Source organism: Larimichthys crocea, chromosome V (genome assembly GCF_000972845.2).
Source record: "Larimichthys crocea isolate SSNF chromosome V, L_crocea_2.0, whole genome shotgun sequence".
In the NCBI taxonomy this organism is placed as follows: domain Eukaryota; kingdom Metazoa; phylum Chordata; class Actinopteri; family Sciaenidae; genus Larimichthys; species Larimichthys crocea.
The window spans coordinates 1,511,334-1,523,933 of NC_040015.1; the positions used below are offsets into that span (position 1 = coordinate 1,511,334).

Genomic DNA, 12,600 nt, shown 5'->3' on the forward strand with positions numbered 1-12,600 from the left:
TAATTACTTTATCTGTTTTAAGGATCAAGCCTGATGCAAATTCTGCAAATTCAGATAAAAATTCAGAATAAGGACCTGGAGCTCGATATACTGTAACAAATAAAATTGGCTGCGAGGTTTTCCAGGTTGGGTGAGTGAGGCTAAGGACAAGACTTTCAAATGAATTATAATTTAGTTTGGGTTTAGGATTTATTAATAGACTTGAGTCAAATATGGCTCCAACTCCACCACCTCGACCAGTACTTCGAGGAACATGAGTATTATAATGACTGGGAGGAGTGGATTCATTTAAGCTAACATATTCATCCTCCTGCAGCCAGGTTTCAGTGAGACAGAACAAATCAATATCATAGTCAGATATTAATTCATTGACTAAGACAGATTTAGATGACAAAGACCTGATATTCAGGAGTCCACATTTAATTCTCTTATTTTGGACTGTTGGAGATGTTGATTTAATTAAGTTTTTATGATGAACTCCTCTTCTGTTGGTTTTATCTTTAAATAATGTAGGTGGACGGGGGACAGACACAGTCTCTATACTAAAGGACTGGGTGGGCAGCTGCTCTAATGGAGGCGCAGAAAAGCGTGTAAGACTGCAGCTCTGCTTCCTGGTCTCAGCTCTGGGTTGTCGACATGGTTTTGGTCAGCTAATAAACTTGGCCATATTTCTAGATATGAGAGCTGCTCCATCCAAAGTGGGATGGATGCCGTCTCTCCCAATCAGACCAGGTTTTCCCCAGAAAGGTGTCCAATTGTCTATGAAGCCCACATCGTTTGCTGGACACCACCTCGACAGCCAGCGGTGAAATGACGACATGCGGCTAAACATGTCATCACTGGTCACATTGGGGAGGGGACCAGAGAAAACTACAGAGTCCGACATCGTTTTGGCGTATTCACACACCGATGAAACATTAATTTTAGTGACCTCCGATTGGCGTAACTGGGTGTCATTATTGCCGACATGAATAACAAAGATGAAATATATGAATCATTCTCGTCTTTCCTCTCTCCTCCCTCTACTTGATTTTGTGCTAATCTTTTTTTAAAGGTCCAGTGTGTTCGATTCAAGGACCTCTTTGTACAGTATATGGAAAATATGTAATATTCATATGTTTTCAGTGTATCAGTGTATAATTACCTGTAAACAAGAATCATTGCTGGTCCTTGTCTACAGAGACCACCATCTTGAAGCACCATTTTTCTAGGTTAGCCCAGAACAGACAAACTAAACACTGACTCTAGACAGGGCCTCTCACGTGATGTTTTATACCATAGACACCATAACACAGGGCTAGTGATGGGTGTCATCCACACCACCACATGTGGATAAAGCCTACATACTGATCATTTAAACAAGAGTCCAATATGGAGAACTACCTCTCTACTTCTTTGTCCCAACTAGTGGAAGTGCTATAATCCAACATTTCCCAGTGTGCATCCAAAGTCAGGGTCAAATATACCTTGGACATAGGTTATTGCTCATGGACAGTTGAAGACGTGTCTTTACTAATATTTTTGTGAGTAGCTGTTTCTGCACGATCCTGCCTGCTGATTTATGACAGATATCTGACAGATATCGGATATGAGAATCTTCATAAATTCAAAAATGACTTGCTAGTGCTACATACTTATGTGAGTGCTTTGAATAATAAATGTATTATTTCATGTTGAAACAGTAACCTTCAGACTTGTGTCCATGTAGAGTTGTTTTTCTTTCTCCTAGCACCCTGCCAGCACTATACACCAGTGATGCACGAATCAACTCTGATGTCATCCCAATCCGCATGCACTCATAAATCTAACATAAATCATCTATCTGATACTTACCTTGACAAAAAAATTTCTCTGATTTAGAGACCTACACCCACACAGTTATTTTGCTTTAATCTGCTGGTCCCTGCTGGCCAGATTGCCTTTTAAATCATGTCAAGCAGTGTGAGATTTCCAGATGATTTCTTTAATGTTCTTTAGTGATAATGGATGAGGCTTGCATTTTTGACATTACTGTATAGTGTCCTCTACAGATTCAGATCATAGCGGACTGGAAGGTGGAAGCTGAGGAATCCATCCCAGAGGAATCTTGGTGTGCTGCTTTAGCTTAATGCAACTAGAAGTTCTCCATCAGGTCCACTAGTCAGAAGAAAAACACTAACACAGAGGTGCTACGGCCCGCAGGCCACATCCTTAGTTGGTCCTTTTAATCTGGCCCGCCGAAGATTGGTACAGAATTGTCCAAATCAAATCGTATCACAATTATGACTGCATTCATTTGACCTTGTCCTGTAATGCCTGGCGTTCCACCAGGTGGCGCATTAGGCGCAGCGATACATTGACTTGATTTTGCGGGGCTACTCTATTATTTAGATCTATCGTCGTAACACTCTATTACTCTGCTACAACTCTGAACTCATCTGCAACAATGAGTGCGCCAAAGAAAAGAAAAATCTACAGTGAGTGCCGAGTGTTTAACAAGGAATGAACAATGAAATACTTTTTCACTGAAGTCCGGTCCAATGCTGTTTGTCTTATTTACCACAAAACCGTTGCGGTTTTAAAGGAATTCAACATAAGCCGTCACTTTTCCACCAAGCATGCTAATTACGCAAACAACCAGTCAGCGCAAGAACGGATGGCTACAGTACCATTTAGAGGTTGACAGCTAGTTTGCAGGCTCAGCAAAACACCTTTATTCGACAAACTGCCACCCAAGAATCAAGCACGAAGGCAAGTTATTTGCTGGCATTCAAATTAGCAAAGACCAGCAAGCCTTTTTCTGATAGGGAGTTTCTCAAAGAGTACATGGTTGAGACAGCAGGTGTCTTGTGTCCTGAGAGCAAGAGCAAATTTTAAAAAATTAGCTTATCACGCAGGACAGTGACTCGCCGTGATGAGCTAATTGATAAAGATTTAGCTAGTAAACAAAAAAGTCATTTACATTATATTCCTTGGCACTGGACGAAAGTACTGACACAAAGGACACCGCTCAGCTTTAAATTTTTATCAGAAGGATTAATGACAATTTTAAGATAACGGAAGAGTTTTTGACCATGGAATCCCTAAAGGGGACAACGCGGGGAGATGACTTATATGACAGCGTGTCGGGGGTCATCAAGAGGCACAACCTTGGAGTACGCTCGCCAATGGTACCACAAATGGATGACCAAATCTCACTGGAAAAAACGTCAGGCTGCCCAAAAGAATCTAGGAGAGGGTGAAAGAGGACAACCCCAAGCAGGAGGTGATTTTCCTACACTGCATAATCCACCAGGAAGCACTATGTAAATCCGTATTGCAGCTTGAACACATAGTGAAGCCAGTTGTAAAATCCGTTAACTATATTCGAGCAAGGGGACTTCAGCATCGTCAGGTTATTAAGTTTCTTGAAGAAAGTTATGCTGATCACCAGGACTTGCTTTCCACTCCAATGTCCGCTGGTTACGTTTGAGGAAAGTATGTCAACGAGTGTGGAAGCTCAAACAGGAGATTATCTCATTTTTGGAGCTACTTGAGAAAGCTGACGATTTTCCTGAGCTAAGTGACACAGACTGTCTTTGTGATTTAGCTTTTGCTGTGGACATACTGACACACATGAATGAGCTGAACGTGAAGCTACAAGGGAAAGATCAGTTTGTGCATGAAATGTACACAAACGTGAAAGCCTTTAAAACCAAGCTAACTTTTTTCTAAAAGTAAATGTCAAACAAGTCATTCGCTCATTTACCCACACTGGCTACGCTGAAAGAAAGACGTGAAAAAATATAGGAAATCACTGGACGACCTGCATGGAGAAATCTGCCGTCTGTTCTCCGATTTTGGAAAAATTGTCACTTCAGCTAGTGTCTTGTCCCTTCACACAAGACCCTAAAAAGGCGCCACAGGAGTTGCAGTTGGAACTGATTGATCTCCAATGTGACATTGTCTTAAAGGAGAAGTTCAGCTCTCTTAAACTGGATGAATTTTATGCTTCATTAAGCGCAGCCAAATTTCCAAACATCCAGAAGATGGCACAGAGGATGCTGGTGTTGTTTGGGTCTACGTATGTGTGTGAACAGACTTTTAGTGTGATGAACACCAACAAAGCACCCCACAGATCCCAGCTGAGTGATGAACACTTCAGATGTGTTCTGAGAATTGCCATAACAAAACTAACACCAGACTTCGATGCCCTGGCAAAAAAGGGGGATCAACAACACTGTTCCCACTAAAAATGAATGTATTAACACTGTAATGCCTTATATGTTTATGTTTGATATGTACGCATCTGGAGCTGGCCCGTCAAATTTTCTGTCAAATTTTAAAAGGCAATGTGGCCCCTGTGCCAGACAGTTTTCCCACCCCTGCACTAACATCTCCTAGTGTAGAGATGTGGGATAGATGTCATGGTGCTACAACAAGCTTGACATGTTTGACATGTTTGGGATCTTTCTGTGAACTGGACAAGTACTTTATTTGAACGTCTCTCCAAACTCACAGAATGAAACTTGAGGCTTTGGGATTTCAGTAAATGTTCAACCACAACCGCTGAGCATTAAATGAAATGAAGTATTTGCATTTGCATCGTTATTGGCAAGAAAAAGAACTGCATTAAATGGAAGTTAGCATCCCTCTGATGATGGTTATCATGTTTGCAGTCAGAGACTGTGCACACAGGTTGTAGAGATTTATATATCTATAACAATTTCGCCCTTTTTCCTAAATAACTGCATCATTTGGTTTTGAAACATGCTTTTTGTTATTATTTTTGTACTTTCATAAAACTCTCAGATGTGGTGTGTCTGGAGGCTGGGAGGGGAAGGCTTGAGGCTGTGGGACTTAAAGACTGTTTTTGATTTAAAAAATATGAATTCATGATTGTTTTTCTGCACACAGTGTCACTTTGACTTTGCTCAATGAAAGCCTTTTTTCCCCCCAAGAACAAATATAGTATGTGCAGTAAATTTGTTATAAAGCCTGGCAGTAGTGTCACAGTGGGTTAACATATTGTGTCTACTGGTGCCACCTACTGGTCATACTACAGCCATTAACTCATGATGAAGACTGGAAATTGTCTTTGACATAACAGACTAGCTCCTCCTCCTCCTTCTCAGTCTGGGTTCAGGCACACAGAGAGAACATGGTAAATACAGATTTGTACTTTCTGGCTTATGTAATGTCAGTAAAATATGAAGTTCACATTACCTGAAGGCCTCTGGCCAGCTCTTCTAAGAAAAGAAATTACAGTTTGAATCTGTTGTACCTACCATTGTACTGAGGCTGTTTTCCTGGAGCAAAGACCTTAATCTGTGGTGGTTCTGATTCAAAAACTTGTGTCTTTGTGAAAAATGTGACTTCAACTTTCCAAACATAGTGAGAGAATGAATACTGATGCCAGGTCTGGCCCAAGAGAGCAGCTTTATGAAAGTGATCTTTTGGTGTCCAGAATAAATAAAAGAGCTGCTCCTAGAGTTAAGGAAATAAAGAGCTAATTTTATGTTCCATTTTGCAACCTGAGAGAAAATGAAATGATGTACATTAATGCATGGCATTAACACATTAGTTGGTACAAACACAAGACATAGTGAGTAGAAGTAGTAGTAGTCTGTAGTACAGACTCGCAAACCAGGTAATCAAATCTTTTATCAATGAAATGTTTATTGAACTATTATTAGAGACACACAACCATTATTAACTGATTAACATATAGATATGACTAAATGCAATGATGAATGAATCAATGAATACATTGGGAGGTAATCAATGACTTAATGAGGACTGGTGTATACCATTTAAAGCAGCAAGTAATAACTTGGCTCGTCCAACATGTTCCCATCGCTTGTTGTCAGATACCAATACTGCTTTATCACACACCTCAGCGGCTTATCCAGGATCGAGTTGTGATGTTTAAGCAGGGCATGTCAGATGTCCCTCACCCCAGCAACATTTTCCAGCTTCTCCTTTAGGATCCCCAGACATTCCAATCCCAGGGCCATACAATCCCTGGTTTGATCTCCTGACAGAAGAACGTGTCCGGAAAACCTCCAAAGGAAGTTCCTGATCAGATGCCTGAACCACCTCAGCTTTTCCATCTTTTCCAGATTAGTGGATGTGTCTAAACAGTTCCTGTTATTTCAGTTAATATTGTTCCTGCATCACAATCAGCTCATTGAATCAATATGCTAAATTGTTAATTGTTTCTGACATCCACAAGCAGTCCATGATGGACTGCATACCACACCCTGGAATGTGGAGATATTGGCCCAATGCAAGGACCCATCCTGTCATAATGGGCAGTTTCAGGATTGGGCTCATCACTGGTTGGCATTAAACATTACTTTGGTCACCCTTCCTGAGTCCTGCAGGGACTAACCTAACCTTCCCTAAAAAGGTTTACTCAGTTCTCTGTGAAGGAAATGAAATTCTGGTTAGCACACTACAGTGATAAAAGCCATGGCTCACATTTAACACTAAGCTGTAAACATTATCCTGTGGGTCAGATCCAACCCACAGGATGGTAATTAGAGAATTCTGCTCTAACCTGAACACCAGGTGTCAAAACATCCTTTCAGGAAAATCTATTTCCTGCACGTTTCTATGGCACACATTTAATTTTTTTACAAACAGATTTTTCAGGGTAGCTTAAAACATTGTGTATTGTTTTACAGTGCAGAATGACTCAAAAAAAAATATTTGAACACTAAAACTAGAGATCCACAAACAATGAGGTTTTATTTGTGTTCCCATACCCCTGTTGAAGAAAAAAGTAAGTGGCCCTGATCAACTCCAGTGTGTCTCATACATCAGTGTTTCTGACAACAGAGAGGTTGTAGAGTTTTGTCAGGACTCAGATGCAAACTTGATGGATGTCCGGGTCTTTTTCTTTGCATTTGTCGAGTTCGTTTTGCGCCTTTTGTGTACAGGGAACACTTGGGACTCAAGATTCGGGGAAGTCTGGGTCTTATTAATGGAAGGTGATGTGATGTTTTGAAGTATCTGATTCTCCTTCACTGAAGGGGTGGTAATAGTAGTTCTAGTCTGGTTTGACTTCCTGTATTTTAATGATGGTTTTGGTGTCTTTTGGAGCTTCCTCTTTGGAAGACGGGATAGTTGTGAGACTCCCACCACTTTCAGTTTGATTGGGGCTTCAGATATTCCTGCCATGTTCCGTGCCTGGCAACGATATTCACCAGCATCCTTGTATGATAACCCATTCAGGCTGATTATTGACCAGCGAACCCCCACTCGAGGAGATTCCTGCATAACTGGAACATAAAGATGCACAATCTTAGCTTCTTCTTCTTTAAACTTCACTAGTCTTAACCCTAACCCCAAACCCAATTTGAAGAAACGTTTTTGCTTTATTCCATGCTTTACTGACATTTATTCTATAGCTGTAGAATGAAATAGATAGCTGAAAAAAAATACATGGACCTCTCGGTTCTCAGCAAATCAACAATACCAAATAAAGTTATACTAATAGTACCTATTAGGTGTAAATTTGATGGTCACTGTCTCCTACTGAATCATACAAAACAGTTCTAATGTAGTTTCCAGTAAAGAGAATATCACTAATATTTAATGCATAAATTGCCTTGTCCCATATTTAATCTGCTGACAACTGGAATGATGGCCGAAAGAGAGAAAACTCATATAGTTTTCTTGTACCTGCATCCTTTCTAATTGATTGAAATCCAAGGCATTCAGGTATGTTGTGGCCAGTTAGTACTTATACATAAGCCTAATTTAATTCCCCAGACCTAAAACAAATCATTTCACCAGTGCTGTGACACAAGCATTAGATTTGTGCTTATCTAAAAGAAATACAAGAGAGCACCACTTACAACTCTCCAAGCTCCTGGGTAGCTGGTCATAGGTCTCAAGGATGTCTTGTTGGCAACAACCTACACAGAGAAATCACAACATGACTTGATTGATGCTCAGATGATAGCAATATCACTTTATCACCTGAGAGTGACCCTGAATTGCTTACCAGTGTAGCCTGAGGTTTTGATCCAGGTCAGGGTTGGTGTAGGGTAGCCGGTGGCATTACAGCGGAGGATTACATCGCTGCCCAATGGAGAGATGACTCTGGTGGCTGCAGGCTGGACTGAAGGCCTCATACAGCGGGACAAATCATCCTGGGTCAGCAGTATCCCTGACTGACCCAGAGACCTGCTGCATGTCAGCAGCTGGTCCATGAGAACTACAGGTGTCCCAAGGGACATGGACAGGGACATCACCATGGAGATCTGGCAGTCACACAACCAGGGGTTGTCATGGAGACCTGGGTATGCAGGACAATTCGACTTGTTTAGATTATTCTCATGTTTAATATGTGTGAAGGGGCCGTAATGGCAGATTGCCAGTTATACACAATCATTTATTTAAAGTTTTTGTAAAGGCAATTCCATGTTTTCTTTTAAAACACAATAAATATGTTGGAAAATAGTTGCTGAAAACAGGTGAAGACTTTGAATGATATATTACTGAAATGTGGAGTTGGAGGTTCAAACAGTTTCTCACCAGTTTTCAGACCAGGATTTTTTGGCCGGTCCTAAAATAAGACCGCGTGACATCACTCGGTGAGCACTCCGCCCCCCTAGCGCAACGGTATAAAAGCCTCCCCCACCATGGCTTCATCAAAACAATGCAAAGGAGCAATAACCGCAAAGTGACGTCACTGAGATACATGACTTATGTACGTTTGGACAGAGAGAGAAAGACACAGAGACAGAGATTCATTAAACTTGCCTGGAGTGGTTCAGCGGACATGCCCCCACAGTACTGGAGCTGAGAACACTGCCCATTTTCACCTGATTTGACAGCTAATTTCATAAACTTTTATATATATATATTTTTGGCCTTTTCAAGCTTTATTTTAATAGAGACAGCCGAAGAGTGACAGGAATGTGGGGAGAGAGATGGGGAATGACATGTGGGAAAGAGCCACAGGTCGGATTTGAACCTTGGGTTTCCGCAGCAAGGACTGAGGTGGCTGCTCTACCAACTGAGCTAAAGAACGCCCCAAACCTATCGTTATTTTTAATCGTTCAAATTTGGCTGGGTGGTGAATAACACTTTCTTCTTTAGTCTGACAAATTTAAGACACATTTATTTTGACTTTACACAGACTTTAAATATTATTGTTCAGCAGTGCTATCCTAACAAACACCCTTTGAGAAATCAGAAAAGGTGCCTGCTAACAGTGATGTCTGACTATCCATGTGAGGCATCTAAACGTTTGACTTTCAGACACTTCAGCAAGTTGGATCAGAGCCACCGTGTCGAGGAGTTCTTTGGCCCAGGGTACGGGGAAATGCTAACAGGGAGCAGAACCGATGTCATGCCAGAACCGGAGTTAGGAAAGTAGGCAATGTAACTTGGCTCATGAGCCTCTATGTACATAATAAAAAATAAGCCATCAGACGAGTAAATCTGGCACTGACTTTTAGTCATTGGTAATATTAGCTGGAAATCAAGTTTAGACAGAAACATAAAGTGTCTCAATTGCTCTATAATATACTGTACCCAAAATTCTTCTTTGAGCTGGTCCTCCCTGTTGTTTTGGAAGAGGAAACCAAAGATCCAGCAGCTCAGCAGGTAATATAGTTAGCCTGAGAAGAGGAGAAGAGAGGAGAGAATAATACTCATTAAAAACATACCTGACCTACCGGTGATGGTTCTGTGGTATCTGGACACACCTGTTGCTGGACAGGTCGAGGTAGGTGATGTTGGTGAGAAAGAGCGAAGCGTGGGCAGGAAGGCTGGACAGACGGTTGTTATGGAGACCCAGAGTCTGGAGGCGGGGCATGTCCCGGAGCCTGTCCCAGGGAAATGATGTCAGGAAGTTTCCATCGAGACGCAGCTCTCGCAAGGCCTTCAGGTTGACAAAGCTGCTGGGGTGGATGGATGTGATGGAATTGTAGGTCATCCACAAGAACCGCAGCTCTGACAGGTTGTAGAAGGCTGCTCGGGGCACCCTGGAGATCAAGGTCTTCTCTAGACGCAGTTTGACTGTGTCAGCTGGGACGTTAATGGGAACAGCTGAGATTCCAGGGTCACTGCACTGCACTGACCTGCATGACCATGTATAACACAAGCCTGGAATTTAACTTGAGTTTTATAACACATCTTAATACACATATTCACATAATACTGCTGGCAGCTGTATCAGCTAATACTGATCACAGTATTAAAATGAAGAACTCTCTCTCTTAGAGACACAGCTTAAACCAGAGCAGCCTGCATCTGGTTATTGGAAGCAAAGAGAGTATAACAACATGAAGTGTCCTACAGAAGGCAGGCAGTGTATTTTTATTTATAGTAAGTCCCATCTTATTTTACCATTTTGGTTTTTCATCGTCCTTGTTTTAATGTTTACCCATTGCTTTAATGATACCTTGCATTAAAAAAGTCCCAAAACTGAACTAGTTCATATTAATTTATTTTTTAATGACCTGCATCATAAAACACTTTGATTTCTTGGAAGAACTTGGACTTGCACATGGTCTTGTGGTTAAACCTCAACCTAACCTCTTTAGTTTTCTGTGCCACGCAAGTTTTCGCTTTATAACTACAGACTGTAGAAGAACTTTTTGAAGTGTAAAAGTATCAGGTAATTATGAAACTGTGGTGGGACAAACTAGACATTATTAGGTAAATCATATGTAAACACTGGTGATATCTTTGGAACTGTGGTCTTGAGTAATCTTGAAATAAAATCCAGAGTCCTCTTCATCCAAGACTGAGACAAGACCGAGTATAATACCAAGATTCTCAAGTACTACAACACTGTTCATCAATGAAGCCGCTCTTCAGAATGTAAATGTGCAATCATTGATGGAACCCTTTGCTTTGGCTTCAGGTTAACTATTTAACAGCATAATATCAACACCTGTATTACAGTCAGAAAGATGATGTATTAAATTTGGCTGATGTGAACGTTAGGAGCTAATATCTGAATACTGCAAACTGATACACACATATATGTAACTACACCTTTCTAATATTTAGCTACCCAAATGTTATTTATTGCATTAGCTTTTGGTTCTTATAGAGCTTCAATATAATCATCTGTAATGAGCTGTGCAAACACAAAGAGAATTTCACTCAACCTGAGCTCTGATCCACTGCTCCCATCGGTACAGGTGCATAAATCTGGACAGGAGTGGACTGCCAACAGGGTGGACTGCAGGATTTGAACCAGGACCAACACATACATCCTTCATCAGACAAACCCTGTACTGAAACAGGCTCTTCGTATCTCCATATTCCCAGTGTTCTCCAGTCTCAGTTTGTGTCCACAGAGCAGAGTGAAGATGAATCCAAGATTAGCTGGGATTATGCTGCTTACAAGTGGCATGTAATCCCACGCCTCTCTGTCAGAATAACAAATCACAACATCAGGGCTAGAAAAAGTGTTTTTGAGACCTTGAGAACAATTTGGCATCACACAACAGTCTAAGAAAAACCGTGCGTTTAGTCAGATTTCAAATTCCATTTCGCAATACACTAATGACATACTGATCAGATATAACAAATTATTCTGTTACATTTACGTACATGCTATGTATTATTACTAAATATATGGAGCAATGGATACAGTCCAGATGGGCCCCCATGGTGGGTTAATCTGGTTCTTTTGAGATTATTTTGTTGTTTTTTTGTTAGTAGGGTTTTAGTGTGACACCCCCTACCCACAGGCAGCAAGTTCAACCATTCAAATAGGCAAATAGCAAGCAGTATTATATCAAAAGTAACAACAGACTAAATAAAAATCATATCATCATGTTGGATAAAAACAGCTTGATGTACAAATAACAACACTCCTATAAGATTAACAGGGTGAGCACACTGTCTACCGTTTAAAAAAAAAGAAAAACAAGAAAGAAAAGACACAAAGGTAGCACTCATTTCATAATTTGAACTGTTAGATGTACCCATGTAACACATACAGTTACTTAATATAAGATGCATGCACCTCATAAAGCAGTTATTATTTTATGTGGTGATTTTAATAAACGGAAGAAAGTAAACTGGTATGTGTGGAGCTGTTAATCTCTTTGGGACAAATGCACATACTGAAAAAATATTCAGTGTGTATTTTCACACTTCATTGTGGAAAATGATTTCACACATCATCTTTTAATCAAAACATCTTCATTCTCTGGAACATAGGCTTGTGTAAACTTAAAGTGCTAATTTAAATATGAAGAATTCATTGCAGAATGGATTTATTACGTTTATACAGTAATATAATTATTCTATATTCTATAAATACATTGACACAATACGAGTGACACAATATTTTTTTACATTTAACTGTGACTGAAGGATTTATTTTGACCAAACCACAGATGATAATTGTTAGAGTAGAAAAAATGACCAGGATGGTGTTGATGAGTTTTATTAAATAAAGATGTTTTATAATGAGTTAAACATGAAATTAAGTGTTTGTTTTTTTAAGGCACAGTGGAGCGTGGTTAGCACTGTCTCCCACCAAGAAGGTCCCTGTTTAAATCTCTGTGTGGAGTTTACATGTTCTCCACGTGTCTGCATGGGTTCTCTCCTGGTACTACGGCTTCCTCCCACAGTTCAAACACATGCAGGTTAATTGGT

General features: G+C 40.4%; 1 protein-coding gene across 1 annotated transcript; it reads right to left on the reverse strand.

Annotated features, from left to right (window-relative positions):
- Nucleotides 1-6,737: 6,737 nt before the first annotated feature.
- lrit3b (leucine-rich repeat, immunoglobulin-like and transmembrane domains 3b) lies at nucleotides 6,738-11,232 on the reverse strand. The gene is made up of 6 exons (XM_027278699.1): nucleotides 11,097-11,232; nucleotides 9,684-10,058; nucleotides 9,511-9,596; nucleotides 7,973-8,266; nucleotides 7,824-7,883; nucleotides 6,738-7,244 (listed from the first exon to the last, which is right to left on the reverse strand). Exons 1-6 carry the CDS (start codon nucleotides 11,201-11,203, stop codon nucleotides 6,820-6,822), a joined length of 1,347 nt encoding a protein of 448 aa, XP_027134500.1. The 5' UTR covers nucleotides 11,204-11,232; the 3' UTR covers nucleotides 6,738-6,819.
- Nucleotides 11,233-12,600: the final 1,368 nt, after the last annotated feature.